Source organism: Oreochromis aureus, linkage group 3, assembly GCF_013358895.1.
Source record: "Oreochromis aureus strain Israel breed Guangdong linkage group 3, ZZ_aureus, whole genome shotgun sequence".
NCBI lineage: Eukaryota > Metazoa > Chordata > Actinopteri > Cichliformes > Cichlidae > Oreochromis > Oreochromis aureus.
Window position 1 is genome coordinate 68,081,915 of NC_052944.1, and position 19,351 is coordinate 68,101,265.

The window sequence follows — 19,351 nt, forward strand, 5'->3', positions numbered from 1 at the left end:
ATATCTTGATGATGTGTTGTGTTATTCTACATCCTTTGAGCCACATGTCAACCACCTCAGACAAGTTCTGGGCCGCATGAGAGAACATGGGATCAAACTGAGACCTGCGAAGTGTGAGTTGTTCAAAAGAGAGGTTCGTTATCTTGGACGTTTAGTATCAGGAGATGGAGTTAAGATTGATCCAAAGGACTTGGAGGCCGTCGTGGCTCTGAAAGATAAAGTGCCTCACACCGTTGGAGATGTTAAGTCCTTGCTGGGATTCCTGGGGTACTATCGCTCCTTCATTCAAGACTTTTCCCGGTTGGCCAAGCCGCTGTTTGAACTTCTCCAGAAACCTAGCAATGCTGACAAAGGTAAAAACAACAATCAACATGAGACAAATGGAAACAAAAGCAGAGCTAAGAAGGAGGAAAAAGGACAGCTGCCATCAAAAACGCCCATCAGATGGACAGCAGAGCACCAGGGTGTTTTGGCTAAACTTGTGGATGTGCTGACGACTCCACCCACCCTAGCATACCCAAACTTCAACCTTCCATTCATTCTACACACAGACGCATCAGGTGAAGGGTTAGGTGCGGTGCTGTACCAGTGTCAGGAAAACAAGTTACATGTCATTGGATATGGCTCAAGAACACTAACATCGGCTGAGAGAAACTATCACCTTCACTCTGGTAAGCTCGAGTTCTTGGCACTCAAGTGGGCCATCTGTGATAAGTTTCGAGACTACTTGTATTATGCCCCGACATTCACAGTCTACACTGATAACAACCCTTTAACATACGTTCTGAGTACTGCCAGACTAAATGCCGTTGGGCATAGGTGGGTTGGTGAGCTAGCTGACTTCCACTTTGACATCAAATACAGACCGGGGAAGCTGAATATAGATGCAGACACCCTGTCAAGGTACCCAGTAAAACTCCAAGACAGAATGGTAGAGCACACAGAGACTATGTCACCAGAGGTTGTGTCCGCGGCATGGCAAGGAAGCAAAGCAAGGCAGGAAGATGAGATGCCCGGGGCAGCAGCTTTACAGGTGAATAGGGGAAATGCAGACACAGTGCCACCTGAGAGTATTTCCAATATTACATCTGCAGATATTCAGGCAGCACAGCAGGATGATACGGCCATAAAGGAGGTGATTTCGCTAAAGCTCAGAAACTGGACTCCTAATGAAAGAGAAAAGAGAAAAATGAGCAAACAAACGAAAAGACTGCTTTATGAATGGAAGAAGCTGGTGGTGGAGGAAGCAATACTATATCGACTGAATCGTCAGCATAAACAACTTGTGCTTCCTGAAAAGCTAAAGCCCCTGGTGCTGAAAACACTTCACAATGACATGGGTCATGTTGGCGCCGATAAAGTAACACACCTTGCCCGTGAACGGTTTTACTGGCCCAAAATGCAGGATGACATAGAGGATTATGTAAACAAAAGGTGTGTCTGTATTAAACAGAAACGTCCTAATCTTCCCCAAAGAGCTCCGATGGAACATATAACCACCAGCAGTCCTCTCGAGTTGCTTTGTATTGACTACCTACACCTAGAGCAAAGTCAGGGCTATGAGTACATTCTTGTTCTCGTCGACCACTTTACACGCTTTGCCCAGGCGTATCCAACAAGGAATAAATCTGGGAAAACCGCAGCTGACAAAATATTCCATGATTTTATCCCTCGCTTTGGATACCCAGAGAAACTCCACCACGATCAGGGGAGGGAGTTTGAGAATACCTTGTTCAGCAGGTTACAACGGCTGGCTGGTATTGGTCATTCACGAACAACGCCATATCACCCGCAAAGCAATCCAGTGGAGAGACTTAACCGGACCCTCCTTCAAATGTTGCGTACTCTGGAGGAGGAGAAAAAGGTTCAGTGGAAAGATCATCTGGCTCATGTTATACATGCCTATAATTGTACAAGGCATGAGGCCACTGGGTTCTCCCCATTTTTCCTCCTATATGGCCGATCTCCACGTTTGCCTGTGGACTTGTTGTTTCCGCCCAAAAGAAATCCTGAAACATCGGATCGACAGTCATATGCACAGAAATGGGAAAAGAAGATGCGTTTTGCATATGAAATGGCAGCAAAAAACAGTGAGAAATCCTCTGCTAAGGGCAAGAGACAATATGACCGTACAGCGAGAGGTGTTGTTCTCTGTCCAGGTGACCGAGTGCTCGTGAGAAATCTGTCAGAACGAGGTGGACCTGGCAAGCTGCGGGCTTACTGGGAACAGGTAGTGCACCGTGTGGTGGAAAGAGTCGACAATGGACCGGTTTACAGAGTACAGCCTGAAAAGGGTCCCAAAACGGTGCGAGTACTCCACAGGAACCTACTGCTTCCAGTAAATGAACTGCCCCTGGAGGAAACTCCTCTTTCACAACCTGAAGAGAGACCATACAAGGTGACAAAACAGAAAACGGCAGTTGTTGACACACATGACCAAAACACGGACAGTTCTGATGAAGAATACTCTTACAAAAAGATTCCATGTTACCGGCTGAGATTTCGAGAGAAAGAACAACCACAGACAGTGCACCATCCTCAGGATGAGCAAAGACTAAGAGCCACCGCTCATGAATTCCACCCTTCTGTCATGGAGGAAACTAACATCCCAGAACAGGGCGATAATGTACCGCAGAGACCCTACAGAGCTGTGAAGGATGCCGCCCTGGAAGACGAACATCACACTGAGCTAGACCTGTGTACCAAGCCACCAGTTAACCCCACAGTTGATGGGAATAAACAACAAGAAGAAATAGAGATTGCGAGGAGATCGCAGCGGACTGCCAGGCCGAGAGAGATGTTCACCTATAACACCCTGGGACAACCATCATACCAGCAATGGACTGCAGGGGTGAACTCTCTCCTGCCCACATACCCTCTCCAGGGTATTCCCAGTACTCTTCCACTCCCATACTTCACATACCCACATCCATACCTGGACAACTGTTACACTCAACCACAGTAACTAGAAACATACATCCCTTAACATGACAAAAGTCAGGAGACAAATACAAAAAAAAAAAAAAGGGGGAGAGTGTAATAGGTTAACATATGTGTTTAAGTTGAAATGTGTGGCTGGTAAATCTGGATTACACCAATAGTTAAAAAGTTAAGAGATAAAAAGACTTATGGGGATGTTAGTTCAGTTTATGTCTTCAAACAAAGAAAAAAAAGGGAACACCCCAGTTATATTTTGGTCTTTGTTATATCTTTCAGTGTTGATTCAGTATTTTCTAATTATACTTTACATCTTCCATGGCATTACTTAAAAATACCACTAGGTGGCGCATAGCGGCCAGGAGAAGCGTAAACCCCCCTGGGAGGCAAATCTGCAGAATAAATCCTGCAGTTGAATTGTAAACAAGTTAATGATCTGTGCCTCTTTATTTCAATATACAGGTGGGTTACTAGTCCTCAAAATGACTAATAGGTAACACAGTAGAAGCAATAAGACTGTTGTGAACTCGTGAATGAAAGTATACCGTTATAAGTTGTTGTGTTTTGATCGTGATGTGAACGTGATCATGCTAGGCTAAGGGACTAACTAGCGGGGAAAGTGAGTTTCAAGTACCGTAGCGATGCTAATGCACGTTCTCAGTTGTGTGTTCTCTATATGTCTTGTTGAATTAAGACAGGATGCAAAGGCTGTAATTGATCCTTGCATAGCCACTCATGTGCTGTATATGAATAGTTATTTGCTATTCATGGGCTGTGAGTTACAGTACATTGTATTTCTTGATGCAAGTGATATGTATGTGTAACCCGAACAAAGGCTGAGGCAACCTGGTCACTGCGAGCCAATGTTATCTATATGTATGATGGTTAATGTATATTCGCCAAGGTTATTCCTGTACTTTTGACAATGCGCTGACAGCTGTTATGCCACACGTTACAAAGAATTGCTGGTTCTTATCAGAGGCGATTAATGACTTGTTCCCCTGTTGATGTGCAGAATAAATCCTGCAGTTGAATTGTAAACAAGTTAATGATCTGTGCCTCTTTATTTCAATATACAGCTGTGGGATCTAGGATTGCACCCCTCCCAGGCACCTGTCACACCAGGGGGGCAACACATGACACACTTGTGTCTGTGGTGTGGGATGCCTTATTACTCTTATAACCTACAGTTGTTTGCAAATGTGAAGTTTGTATTTAGTCACTGATTTTGGTTTCTAGGTAATTGTGGTGTGGATGCGGGCTCCAGGCAGAGCCAAGAGTTAGACCCACTTAACATGACATTAATGCTGATTTTATTCTCTAACACAGGGTTACAGGGCTGGAGCGAAGTTACTCCGGAGGAGAAGCCCTGTTGTTGTCTCAGAAATTGTCTAACTAACCTTTTTATTTTGTTATTCTCCTAGTTCTGATGAGTTGACTCATGGGAGAGACCATGTGTCAAAAGGAGGGATTCCAGGCTTAACATGAAACAATGCTTTCTATGTTTTCCATTAGTTTTTTCATGATGATTTTTTCCATGGCTTTTTTACTGTGATTTGTGGGATTAACATGTTATGGACAGGTATTAAACCTCTACAGGTGGTACACCCATGTTCAGATGAGGGTTTGAAAACCTATAAGTGAAGTTCACTAAACTGAAAGGAAAAAAGTGGATTGATGTTGGTTGACATGTTTTCCAAATGGTTAGAAGTTTTTCCTTCTAGTAAGAAGATACAGGTGCAGTGGCCAGAGTATTGCTGGAAGAAATCATCCCAAGGGTGGAATCTCCAGACTGAGATTGAGACTGGGTGCTGATCAGAAGTCTTCAGAGACCCAGCGAGAAGTAGGAAACACTCATGGCATAGCTGACAGCCCAGGCAGTGGTTGAGGTCAAAGGTCGTGCGGCTTGGGGCCCTACTAGTCATTATGAGAAGATTCCAGAATCACAGCAATAACCATAAAGCTGCATTGGAACGAGAGGGTGAGGGGTGAAAAGAGCGCCCTCCTCCAACAACAGCGTGCCAAGCTCCAACTCAGCGACTGCAGAGCGAGTCTCTGTGCCACCCAAGAGGGATCAGCGAATGAATGCAGATGACACCTTATTAAACAATCAGGCAGTTGTGCCTGAAGTAGTTCCGTTTGATTTCGAGTAAAGGGGATCGTTGGTGTGACGTTTCTAATCATCTTATAAATGATATGCATTTACATGACTCTCTGAACATCACAAACTCTGTTAGAGTCCTGAGCCTGAGTAGAAGTGACTGGAGTAGTTATGGCATACAAGTTTTACAGCAACCTAACTAATAATTGTGTATATTTTGTAGGGTAGCTAGACTGATTTTCTAGCATGTCAGTTCCTGATGCGTAAGTGCATGAGGTCCTCATTGTCTGAGTAAACATAGTAACAACAGTTGTGAGTTCTTTTGACATGTGTACTCAACTTTGACACATTGTTTGACACCCTAAAGTAGGATTTTGGGTTCATCACATTTCATTGAGGCATGATAGGCCTCAAACATGCTGGAAGCACCTAAAGAATGAGGTTGTTCTTCCAGAGTTAAGTGTGGTTGTTTTGGTTTCCCCGGTCACTGATGTGGGGACAGTAGAGATAATTGTGAATGCCTTTGAGAGGGTTTACAATGTTTAAATGGGTCGATTGCCCTGCAATAGTAAAGAGTACAGTGCACTGCATAGATAGAGAGGAAAGATCAATCTCTCTGTTGTAAATTTAGCTCAGAAGTGTTTGATATACAGGGAGTGCAGAATTATTAGGCAAGTTGTATTTTTGAGGAATAATTTTATTATTGAACAACAACCATGTTCTCAATGAACCCAAACAACTCATTAATATCAAAGCTGAATGTTTTTGGAAGTAGTTTTTAGTTTGTTTTTAGTTTTAGCTATTTTAGGGGGATATCTGTGTGTGCAGGTAACTATTACTGTGCATAATTATTAGGCAACTTAACAAAAAACAAATATATACCCATTTCAATTATTTATTTTTACCAGTGAAACCAATATAACATCTCCACATTCACAAATATACATTTCTGACATTCAAAAACAAAACAAAAACAAATCAGCGACCAATATAGCCACCTTTCTTTGCAAGGACACTCAAAAGCCTGCCATCCATGGATTCTGTCAGTGTTTTGATCTGTTCACCATCAACATTGCGTGCAGCAGCAACCACAGCCTCCCAGACACTGTTCAGAGAGGTGTACTGTTTTCCCTCCTTGTAAATCTCACATTTGATGATGGACCACAGGTTCTCAATGGGGTTCAGATCAGGTGAACAAGGAGGCCATGTCATTAGTTTTTCTCCTTTTATACCCTTTCTTGCCAGCCACGCTGTGGAGTACTTGGACGCGTGTGATGGAGCATTGTCCTGCATGAAAATCATGTTTTTCTTGAAGGATGCAGACTTCTTCCTGTACCACTGCTTGAAGAAGGTGTCTTCTAGAAACTGGCAGTAGGACTGGGAGTTGAGCTTGACTCCATCCTCAACCCGAAAAGGCCCCACAAGCTCATCTTTGATGATACCAGCCCAAACCAGTACTCCACCTCCACCTTGCTGGCGTCTGAGTGGGACTGGAGCTCTCTGCCCTTTACCAATCCAACCACGGGCCCATCCATCTGGCCCATCAAGACTCACTCTCATTTCATCAGTCCATAAAACCTTAGAAAAATCAGTCTTGAGATATTTCTTGGCCCAGTCTTGACATTTCAGCTTGTGTGTCTTGTTCAGTGGTGGTCGTCTTTCAGCCTTTCTTACCTTGGCCATGTCTCTGAGTATTGCACACCTTGTGCTTTTGGGCACTCCAGTGATGTTGCAGCTCTGAAATATGGCCAAACTGGTGGCAAGTGGCATCTTGGCAGCTGCATGCTTGACCTTTCTCAGTTCATGGGCAGTTATTTTGCGCCTTGGTTTTTCCACACGCTTCTTGCGACCCTGTTGACTATTTTGAATGAAACGCTTGATTGTTCGATGATCACGCTTCAGAAGCTTTGCAATTTTAAGACTGCTGCATCCCTCTGCAAGATATCTCACTATTTTTGACTTTTCTGAGCCTGTCAAGTCCTTCTTTTGACCCATTTTGCCAAAGGAAAGGAAGTTGCCTAATAATTATGCACACCTGATATAGGGTGTTGATGTCATTAGACCACACCCCTTCTCATTACAGAGATGCACATCACCTAATATGCTTAATTGGTAGTAGGCTTTCGAGCCTATACAGCTTGGAGTAAGACAACATGCATGAAGAGGATGATGTGGACAAAATACTCATTTGCCTAATAATTCTGCACTCCCTGTATGCTGCCTGACGTCGGCAGGTCCCCGCTGCAGTTCCGCTGCCGTGGTTGGAAAAAGTCTCTCTCACCTCCGTTTCTTTGCCCTTTGGTCACCGAGGCGTAGGTTCTCCGATCGCTGCGCTGGCAGGGCGATGTCCATTCGTACGTCTCGTCTGTCCACTCACAGTCTCTCCTCCGTTTTCTCTGCCACTGCACCATAATCCACGGCTCATTCTCCAACCATGGAGGCATGTTTAAGGACCGTATTTTAGCTATAGGTCAACTGTCAAACACTATTGTCTTTGCTAATAAAAGTCAAGCGCTGTATACTGGCAAATCACACTTACTCCATTTCCATGTGATACACGAGCACTTTAATGAGCTTCACTTCATAAATCACACATTACATGAACACACATGTGATTGAACAATATAGTCCATAGCAGTCTTTGTGTGGCAGGTGTGTGAGCCATGGAGATTGTGTCCATTGCAGGCTACACCTCTCCTCACATTCAAAATTCACAGGCCACAACAACCAATGGGAAAGAGTCTTAATGAAGAAGTCAAAGGTCTTTGTAGAAAGTTCACTTTGATTGGTTGTATGCCCATGTGCTGCCTTCAGGGGCCTCAGGAAAGAAGATGACAAGCATTCATTTTGAAAAAACTGAACTCTTGGAAATAGGCCTGTAAAAATGGCCATACACAATCATATTTGTATAATTATTTACATTATGAGATTCTCTACACAGGAGTAAAAGGATTTCAGTATGTCCATACAAAATCATAATTTGTCCCATCATATATGTGTCAGTAACAATAATACAAAGTCTCCAAAAGAAATGCACACACACACATAAGAGCAATTATATGTTTCTTTAACTGACAAGTTCTTCTCCTGTGGGATAAAAGGCAACAATAGCATGACAGATTCGGGTTCATGATATATGCAAACAGGGAGTTTCTCACTATTAGAGACTTTCAGTTAGGGGGTCGGGGGCCCCCAGAGTGGGTCGACAAGGGGCACGTGCCGGTTAGGGAGAAGTAAGTCGGGACTCCGGTCGCCGAAGGCAGCCGGGCTCCAATGCACTGGCCATCCTTGATCCCGGCTCAAGGGTTCCCGTCCCCGCCCATGTTGCTCCCAGACAGGGGTCTCATGCCCTGTCCTGGATACAGGGTTTAATTAGGGCCAGAATTAAATCCCTTCTTAGGGTCTAGAGAGAATTCAAGAATTTTTAATAAGATAAAAGGAAAGCTCGAAATTGTCCTATAATTAGCTATGACTGCTGGGTCAAGAGATATAACTTTTTAAATAACGGTTTGTTACTGCCATCTTGAAGGCCTTAATAGAGATTGAAGCATAAATGAATAGTGGGACTTCTTTGAGCAACCTTACTTAAGGGCTTCGAATGGATGTAGCTACTGTGATGAGACTGTCATTTCCATCTGATTCTGAAAACTCACACTCAATGGCTGAAAACTCCTCCATCATATGATACAGCCAGGTGTGGCCTAGCAGGTACACACACCACACAACTAGAAACATTAGCTTGGGATTCAGTCCAAAAACACAAAATCACAAAATACTGGGAGAACCTAAAGCATGAAAACCTGGAAATACCTGGAACACAAATCATGGAGACACAGGGGAGGTTAGCAGATCCGAAAATGAACAGAGCGAGACAGATGACCTAAATACACAGACAGGCAACCAAGGAAGTGGAAACACACGGAGAACGCAGCTGACACAAATGAACATGGAAGATTAAACTGTCAAAATAAAACAGGAAACATAGTGAGACATAGACTGTGACAACATGAGCTTGACACAAGGTCGAGGAAATGTGAGAGAGTGGGAGCAAGGAATATGAGAGGGAAAACGAGAGAATGGGAAAGAGGCATAACACGCTGGGAAAACATGGACAAACATAACAGACAGGCAAGGCATAGAAGGAACGCGAGGAGGGGAACCTGGGAACAGAATGGGGAACAAGAGACAAGGACACAAACATGCACATAAACACAAGCACAGAGCGGGACAGACGACAAAGACACAAGGGGAACCTAATAAACAAAGAACTGAACAGATCATCAGTAAACTCGGATATGTAAATAGAATGAACTCAGAACCAAGCACATAAATAATAATCCATAACAGTCATAAAAACACAAAAACACTCAAAACACTGGGTCAAATGACCCAGAACCATGATAGTCTCTCTGTCCCTATCTGTGGTTCCTCTGTTATCCAGAGCACAGTTACAATCATGTACAAGTACACCAAGTACCTGTTTCTCTGTAGGAGCGTCACACATATATCTGTTCCCAGGATAACAGTGGAAGAATTGCACAGATATTCACTGTGTGCTGATTTTAAATAAAGGAGTTTTGACTCTGTGTCTCACTTCATAAGAGAAGTTTTCTAACAGGGACCTGGGAAAGAGGAAAATGGATGGATGAATATTCTCAGATTTGTTTTAATATTATCCATCAGTTTGCACTGAGCAGATACAAAATCCTCACACAGATCCAAAAATACCAAACCACTTTTAGCCAACATAACTGCCCCTCAGCTGAAGTCTGAATGCCTCATTTTAATGAAAGAATGTAATAAAAGTTTTTATTAATTTAAGGTTTCTGAAATGTTATGTTTGATATTTTGTCTTTCTTCTCTTTACATCAAATTCCATGAGGAATAAACCAAAGAGTAAATCTGAGTCCACAGTAATCAGATTCTATATAAAACATGGAAACTGTGAAGTGTTTACACTCAATATGTTTATTTGTTCCTTTATGTAAAAATCACTCAGTTCATCAAATAAAATCAGTCGTTGATCGGTTGATTGACAGGGCAGATAATCAGAGGTGCAGAGTTGTTACCACCATGATTCAGACTGGGACCGAAGTATGGGTGGAGTTTGTGAGTGAAGGAGCAGCCAGTAAAGGAGTAGATCAAAGCTGCAGCATTTACATCATAAAAGGAGACCAGACCCTCCTCATAATCCACAAACACCCCAACTTCTCAGGACCAGGCTGAAGACAGAGACGGACTGGAGGGGCAGCACACGCTTTGTACTCATTTCCATTTCTCAGCAGGACAGTCCAGAAACCATTCTGAGGACTCAGTATAATATTTGCCTTCCTGTCGATCGACTTTCTGGCCACTCCTAAATCCCACTCAGTCTTTCCTTTAACCTCAACCTCAAAGTAAAATCTGCCTGAAGAGAAACTCTGCTCTCCCAAAACACAAACACACTGAGAAAATCTCTCTGAGTTGTCTGGAAGTTTCTTCTTCACATCACTATGATACACTTGTTTTCTATCATCACACAGAATGAGAGCAGGATTTGCTGTATCAGGATCCAGAGTCACATCCACCTCATACTGCTGGACCCTCTTCAGCTCAGCCTTAAACAGCTTCTTCTTCATGGGTTTCCAGAGTGTCTCCTCCAGCTGAGCCACAGCTCTCACCACAGTCCCCTCATATGATGGTGGATGAACTCTGACCTCTGTCCGGTTCTTGGTGGGTGGAGCAGCTTTCAGGGAGGAGAAGCTGTGGAGGAGGTGGAGATGGTCGTCAGAGTGTGAGAGCTGCTTCACCTCAGAGCTTCTCTCCATCAGCTCAGAGATTTCCTGTTCCAGATCTTTGATGAGACCTTCAGCATGTTTCTCTGTTGTTTCCTGTTTGTCTTCGATCTCCTTTATGAGATCCTTCAGGCGTCTCTCAACAGACTCCTTCAGAGCAGTGAAGACCTGAACACCCACTCTTTTCTGTATATCTGCACCATCTTTACTCATCTTCACTGACTCTTTGATCCCCTGGATCTTCAGTCGTCTCTTCTGGATCATCTGCTGAATCTCAGCCTCTGTCTTCTCCAGCTCTGCCTTCTTTCCTTCATATTCTTCTTTCAGAGGAACAAACTCGTGGCTCTTGTGGTCTAAAACAGGGCAGAGCATGCAGACACATGTCTGGTCGGTCTTACAGAACAGCTCCAGAAGTTTATCATGCTTTGTACACACCCTGCCTTCAAGGTTCTCCACAGCATCAATCAGCTGATGTCTTTTCAGACCTTTGACTCTCAGATGAGGCTCCAGGTGAGTCTGACAGTAGGAGGTCTGACACACCAGGCAGGACTTCAGGGCCTTCAGTCTGGTTCCAGTGCAGACGTCACAGGGAACTTCTCCTGGTTTGGCAGCTTGTTGCTCTGAGCTGCTGCTGCTGGCGTTCTGCAGAGCTTCACGTCTGCACTGAGCAACCATCTCAGAGAACAAAGTGTTGATGTCTAGTTCAGGTCGTCTCTTGAACACCTTATTACAAATAGGACATGTATATCTTCGATTAGTTTTCCAGTGCTGACTGATGCAGTTTTTGCAGAAGTTGTGTCCACATGGTGTGCTGACTGGATCCGTGAACACATTCAGACAGATGGAGCACATAATCTGATCTTCAAATTGCAGATTAATGGCAGCAGACATGTCTGCACTGTGAGAGATAAAGAAAACAAAAATATTTTTTAATTCAATTTTGTTTCATTTTTAAAAAGAAAGTGTCAGTATTTTACTCTTTACATGTGTCCATCTAACAATTTTGAGTTGATGGAGGCATGAAGGAGGCAGGTGCCCGAACCACCTTAACTGGCTCCTTTCGATGAGGATTAGCAATTGCGCTGTCACCTCATTGTTTCAGTCACTTCCCACATCGACCGGTAAATCAACAGCTTTATGCAATAATCTTCATTTAGCTTATAACCTGTACCAAGAACCTGAGTAAGTGGTCAAAACCTGCCTGGAAAGACTTCAGTAAAAACTGTCAGTTAATCAGTCTGTCAGGGGGAAATAGATAGCAGCACAGTTTTGATGATTTGAGTGTATGATTTTTCTCAGTGCTATCAATCTGATTGTTTCTATCAGCAAAATTATTGAAAGCAGTGTCTTCAGTTGTAGGTCAGTGTTGCTTCTTTGCATGCACTGAGCATTATACAGACTTGAGTATTGACATGACAGACATGATGAGACTCCGTAACTAAACACAAAATCAAGCCTGGATTGGACTGTAGGAAAAAAATGTAGTGAAGCCGGCACACAAAGAGGACCCAAAAAGCAGATTCAAAACAGAGGCTTGGAGTGATGTGAACAAACTTTATTTCCAAAGACGTGATTTTAATGTGAGAGACAGATACTAATAAACATGGGCAGGGGGCTATATACAGGGGTGATACAGGAGCATGAGCACAAAAACAATGAACGTGAATGAGGGGCTATATACAAGTGAGTGAACTAGGTGCTGGGACTATGAAAAAGACTATATACAAGGACGTGAGAATAAGACTATAAATAACAACATGAGCTAGGTAAACGTAAACACAAACATGGCAAAAAGGGATTCCAGAAGTAGAGCATGGGGGCCGAGTGAATACGAGACCTGACGAGGAAACGGGTAAGAAAGCCGGTAGTCAGAATCATTGTTTACAGGTGGAGGTGCGTGAGAGGGGGAGGGTGCAGAGGTTTGGGTGAGTATAGGAATGATCCGATCCAGAGTTCCAGGAGGTGAGGCAGGGAGGCAGGCAGGTGAACCTGATGTTTTTTAACAGAAAACAAGTTGAACTAATATCCACTAAGTCTTTTAGACAAACTTGCTAAAAATATTAAGTTTGATTGCCTGACAGTTTCATCTTAAAGTCTATTTGCACAATGATAGTTACCTTTTCACTGAGCATGATATTTGTTTCCCACTTACAGGACAGAATTTGTTTGCAACTGAAAGCAGGTGTAGAGTTAGAAACTCAGCCTAATTTGCATGAATACACAAATATATAAAAATTACTCAACTTTTGAAACCAGAGACTTTTTATGTATAAAGAAGTGTAGCATAATCAGAAATTTGTAGAAATGACTGTAACCAGCCTCTCACACAAACAGCTGGGACAACCTCTGAGTCAAACCCAGAGTTGGATTATTGTTTTATACACCTGTGTAAAAACACCAGTAAAAATAAAAAAAGTAAAAAGACGTCTACAGAATGTCGATGCTGTACAACCAACAGTGTGTATTCAGACAGTTTATAGTCTATGAGTCATATTCATTTGTTGGAGCTGAATAAAAATCTAAGAAGACTGTTTGGAACTTTAGTGAAACAACTTTAAGTGTGAGGCTGATCAGACCAAAGTTATTATACTGAACTAAAAATAAATTTTAACCCAAATGTGAAAAACAGAAATAGTTAAGTAGATTAAAAATAGAAACTGGACTTTTGAAGAAATCAAATCAAATTTAATGAAATATTTTTTGGATTAGGAATGCTAAAATAAAACATAGTTGTAGAAGAAATATCCATAAGTTTAGTATTGTTTGAAAAAGATTTTTACTACAACTTGTCTGATGAGGCAGTGAAAGCACATGCACCAGTTTTGCCTCTGCATGCCCTCCATATAAAACTCATTACAAAGACTAAAATTAACAATGAAACTCATGAACGCTAAACTAAAACGAAACATTTTCAAACAATCAGAAGTCAACTAAACAACAAAATCCACTCTGGAAACAAACTAAAATTAAACTGAGTTCAAAACAAAAAGTAAAAATGAAATAATCATTTATAAAACTAAGTAGACAAAATAGAACTATAATAACAGAGTCACTGATAGTTGTATGGTAAGGTAAACCTGAAGCTTTTTTATGTACAACTCAAGTCTAACTGTGACGAGTTGCATTCATTATCAAATAGAAAAGATATATTTACATTTTCCTTCTACTTCCTGCTCTTGCTCGTTTGACAGTCAACAGTGCAGTGTTATATTTCTGTTTTCCACAGCATTACGTAAGATCCCTGTTTCATATCTGATATATACACTGGATCATTCTGGTGAAGTATTTTAATATTCAAGTGTTGACTTTTGCCAAACAAGATCTCTGTGTTAGTGTAGCCTACAACCTTCTTTTCACAGCAGTTTTCATGAACACACTGAGGAGAGACATCAAGGAGAGAACTAACCAGATGTAAGTTTAGATTTGTTTTAATGACATTTCATCTTTGTTTATATGCACGGTCAAATGTAGATAATGTCATTACTCAGTATTTCTGACAGTATTTCTGTTTTTCAGTTTTTTATATCATATCCATATTTGAATTAAGCTATTTATATTTTGTGACCAAATATAAAAGCTAACATATTTTACATTAGTAGTTTTTTTGTACATCTGAGCACTAAAATGTTTCCACTACACTCATGTAGTATGAAAGTTATCCAGACTAAAAAAGCTAAAATTTGGGACTGATTGTGGATAAAGGTTCACTCATGATTAGCACAAAAACACAGGATCAGACCGAATCACAAAATGAGTCTGTACTTCATTAACTAACAATTTTTTTTTCAAAGCATTATCTTTATATTTAATGATCATGCACTCAAGTACTAAAAACTTCATGGCCACTGGAATATAACACACAATATAAGACACATACAAGTAAATTATTAAATGCACATTAACTTGTGTTTTTGAATGACCTGGAATTTGGCACTAATTTACGAGCATGTAGCTGCAGCTCTTTATTCTTTCCCTCTGTCCTCCTTTCTTTTTTTCTGTACATTTTGCTGGACGATTTGTTTAATGTAATGTGTGGAGAGAGTTTTAAATAGTTAATTTCATTTTATATTATAATAAATTCATGATCTGGAATTTGGAAAAATAGATAAAATAATAAATATGTTTTTGTGTTGATCTGTTTGATTGTGGTTTGCATATTTCAGCCTGACATATGCTGTTCATGCAGCACAGAACAGAGTTGTTACCAAACTGTCTCTATGTCAGCTCAAATATGTATGATATAAAAGATGCTGTGGAGTTTATTTATTTATTTTTATTTCTCAGCTCTACTTCAGCTGGTTTCATAAAAAACATTTGGACTCCTGACACTCTTTATGAACCATGTGGCTCAAACAGCACGGTTTTTATCAATTTAAGTTTATAATTGTCAGACTTCTATGAATCTGATTGTTTCTAGAATTTCTAAAATCTATATGCTTTGCACAATGATAGTCACCTTTTCACTGAGCATAATATTTGTTTTCCACTCACAGCACAGAATTTGTTTACAGCTGAAAGCAGGAGTAGAGTTAGAGACTCAGTCTAATTTGCATCTATACAAGAATTTATTGAAATTACTCAGGTTTTGAAAACAGAGACTTTTTATGTATAAAAGTGTAGTGTAATCAGAAATACTTGGAAATAAACGTAACCAGCCTCTCACACAGACAGCTGGAATATACTCCAGGCTGGCCTGCAAGTCTGAGTTGGATAAGTGGTTAAGAGGTTGGATGCATCTTAACATTATATATTATAGGAACTTTATGGTTTTTTTTTATGTAATAATCTTTATTTAGTTGTTAACCTGCACCAAGTACCTGAGTAACCTTAAAGTGGTTGCTATTGTTAAATACACCTGCTTCATGGGGCTAATAACATCTAAAGCGTGTGTATATAAAAGGTTGTTGAACCTACAAAGACTTGTTTACTCAACAAAATACTGTCAGTTTGAGGCGTTTGGATTAAAAATGAGTGGGCGCTGAGTAACTGCAGCTGAAGCAGTGATATCATGTTTCATAATGGTTCACACTATTTTTCTTTAACAAGCTTGCTCCTTTTCACATATATTTCATATTTCCTACCATCTTGAATTAATCGATCTTTTCTTTCCTGACATAAAGTGTGCATCGAAGAAGCTCTGTTCAAATCTTTGTTTCCTTGAGCAATAAAACATCACTTTCATCTGTCAGATCAAAGATGAAGTGGAGTCTGTATCTGCTTATTCTAATGGGTAAGTGGATTGTTTCACCAGATATACTGTTTTTAATTTTAAATGAACACAGATTGAGTTTGATTCATTAAACATTTGCAATATTTCTACCAATGTTTTCACTGAATATAGATTCATGTTTATCTGGCCAAGCTTTTCTCCATCACATATCAATTAGTTTCTTGCATCAGCACATTTCTTTCCTTTTTTGGTTCAGGTTCTTGTTGATATGTCAACTGTATAAGTAGCATTTTAGTGAAGAAGCTCAAGGATATTTAAAATAACTCAGTCAAAGTGTCTGACAAATCATTGCATTCAATCTGATAACCTGTAATGTTTAATTTGCTAATCAGATTTTTATGTTTATCACATGTCTGTATTTTAGGTCAGTGTTGCTTCTTTACATGCCGCCTGTATGAGTACCAGTTTATTAAAGAAAACAAGACCTGGTATGAAGCACAAAAATACTGCAGAGAGAAATATACAGACCTGGCCAAAGTGTTTGACATGACAGACATGAGCAGACTCCGTAACTCCACACAGAATCAAGGAGAAGCCTGGATTGGACTGAACAACAACACAGATAGAAACAGGACGTGGCATTGGTCTCTGCCAGGAGTGGAATACATTCAAAATGACAGCAGCTGGAATCTGAATGGAAGAGAAACCTGGGAACATCCTGGGAACTGTGGGAGGAAAAGAGACAAGCTGGCAGATGTTACATGTAACGAAACTTTTTGGTTCATCTGCTATGATGGTGAGGAGATGTGAATAATATTAAATGTTATTATAGTATCATAAAATAAAAATGTAACACAAAATCACATAATTGTGATTGTAGAAAAAAGACAGAATTTCAGGAGATAAATTATTGAGGGATGTCTTTGTGTGATTTTCTGTTTGTTTCACAGAAATGAAGAAAGACAATAAAACATTGTATTTGATTAAAGATCAAAAACTAAATTGGACAGAGGCTCAGAACTACTGCAGATATAATTACACTGACTTGGCCAGTGGACTCGATCAGGTAGATGGAAAAGAATATGAGGACAGGATAAAAGGTTTAACCTCTCCATTTAGCATCTGGTTCGGTCTGTTCAGAGACACTTGGAGGTGGTCAGATGGGAGTAATTTCTCTTTCAGATACTGGGATATACAATTATTCAATGATAAACAAAGCAACAAGACATGTGCTATGACTCTGTTAAACAGATCAGGAAAATGGAGCTCTGATGAATGTGGCAAAGAAAAACCCTTCTTCTGTTATGATGGTGAGTTTTACAGTGAGTTTATTTTACAATGATTTTCCAACTCAGAAAATACAACTGAAATGATTCATACTATTAATACAAAGTATTTTTCTACTTATCTTTTGTTTTTCAAAATATAAAAAGAAGTAGTGACTGTAAAATAGTGATGGGACTACCGTCACTGAAGTTTCTGTATTTATTTTTAACAGACAATTTGATCCTGGTCAAAGAAAACAAGACCTGGGAGGACGCCCTTTATTACTGCAGAGAGAACTACAATGACCTGGTGTCCATTACTAACCCTGATGAACAGGACTGGATCCAGGAGAAAGTCAAGCAGGCAAACTCTTCCTACGTATGGCTGGGACTGCGCTACACCTGCACTCTGGGTTTCTGGTTCTGGGTCACTGATGAGGTGGTGAAATATAAAAACTGGGCATCTGATGGAACGACTGATGGCTGTGACATGTCTGGAGCCATTAACGGAGGAAGCCCACATAAGTGGTCAAAACAAGCTGATAATAAAAAGTTTAATTTCATCTGTTCTAAGAAGTACAATCGTCTCTAAAGTCAGGCCAAAAGGGTTTGCATTTATTTACTCTGTGTTTGGGGGGTGTTGCTTTTAGAAAAGTTTCTTCAGAAGCATTCTGGGAAATCAGGATTTAAATAGTTTGGGGGATTTTTGTATTGTTTGTGCTTTGTACGTCACAATATATAAAGCTGCTTGAGGTGACCATTGTTGTAATTTTTCGCTTGATAAGTAAAACTAAATTGAATTATTCAAATCATATTTTTATAAAAAATTTTTGGTAGTTTTTTCTTTGTTTTTAAAAATATAATTTTAGACTTCAATATTTTAACTGCTCCCCTTGTTTTACTTGTAATTTTTAATTTTTAATCATTCATCATGGCACTAGCAGCTCAAACCCAAAATTACTGTATTTATTCAGTAATAATTTGAGGTAAAACCATAATTACAGTTGAGAAGCTGTAATTGTGATTTACTGGCCATGAAAGACAAGCTAAATATCAAATTGATTACAGATTAAGTATCATAAAAGATCACATTTCATAAGGGCTTCCATATCTACACTGAAAGAGTTTTATATAAATGCTAATGTATAATGTTATGAAGTTTAATATTAAGTAGTATATGTGGCATGAAGTTAAAATCCTAAGGTAAAGTCACTTGTCCTTGTACAGTGCACGGTGGTACCTCACAACAACTACTGGTAACAGTAGTTGTTGCACAGCCAAATAAAGCCTTACAAATGTGATTCAATTGTTTTATAAAATTGCAAACATTACTCCAATATCCTGACTTCATTTGGTAGGTCTTTGGTTTTTATATCCCATATTTTAAAACTGTCTGAATAAGTTCATCTATAAAATAATGAAGAATAAAAAAGAAAAAGAAAAAAAGACATAGTGAAATTGATCTGTTATTTGACTGTAAAGAGAGGAAAGACGTATTCTCACAATCCAGTTAGGCAGTATGTGTGTTTGAGGTTTTCATTTAGTTTCATCCCACATTTATTAGTCTTATTTCCCACATAATATTCCTGCCTTCTCCTACTTATTTACAGTCAATTCAAACCCACCAAAAGCACCAAAAGTGCAGTTTATTTGATTTCATGGTGAGAGTATGTGAATAAAAACAGAATAATCAATCATGCTGTGACAAATGTTATAAAATAACTTAAGAGTTTGAGCAATGACAAAAACTTCTTAATACAAAGTATATTTTTACGTTTCTTTGAATCAGTCTGTATACTGTCTAAAAATGTATTCTGGGTTTGTGGTTCTGAGTCACTCACAAGCTATTCTGCTATGAGAAATGGGCTACAGAGGGGAAGACTGAGGAATGTGACATGTATGCAGGTGTGGACGGAGGAGGACAGCAGACATAGACTGGCTGGGTTTTAAGTAGAAGAGCTGAAAGCAAAGACTTTGTACAGCTTGTCTGACAGTCACACATGCTTTACACAACTATAGTCTCCATTTCAAATTTGCATGATATTTGTTTCACATTCCCAGCACAAAATTTGTTTATTCACCACAGACTTTATGCAGCTGATCT

At 40.1% G+C, this 19,351-nt stretch overlaps 1 protein-coding gene and 1 pseudogene across 1 annotated transcript; one reads left to right on the top strand and one right to left on the bottom strand.

Annotated features, from left to right (window-relative positions):
* Nucleotides 1-10,051: 10,051 nt before the first annotated feature.
* Nucleotides 10,052-11,703, bottom strand: LOC116309263 (annotated as a pseudogene).
* Nucleotides 11,704-17,199: 5,496 nt separating this feature from the next.
* Nucleotides 17,200-17,839, top strand: LOC116309264 (low affinity immunoglobulin epsilon Fc receptor-like). Its single transcript, XM_039601867.1, has 2 exons — nt 17,200-17,292; nt 17,481-17,839. Exons 1-2 carry the CDS (start codon nt 17,217-17,219, stop codon nt 17,837-17,839), a joined length of 435 nt encoding a protein of 144 aa, XP_039457801.1. The 5' UTR covers nt 17,200-17,216.
* Nucleotides 17,840-19,351: the final 1,512 nt, after the last annotated feature.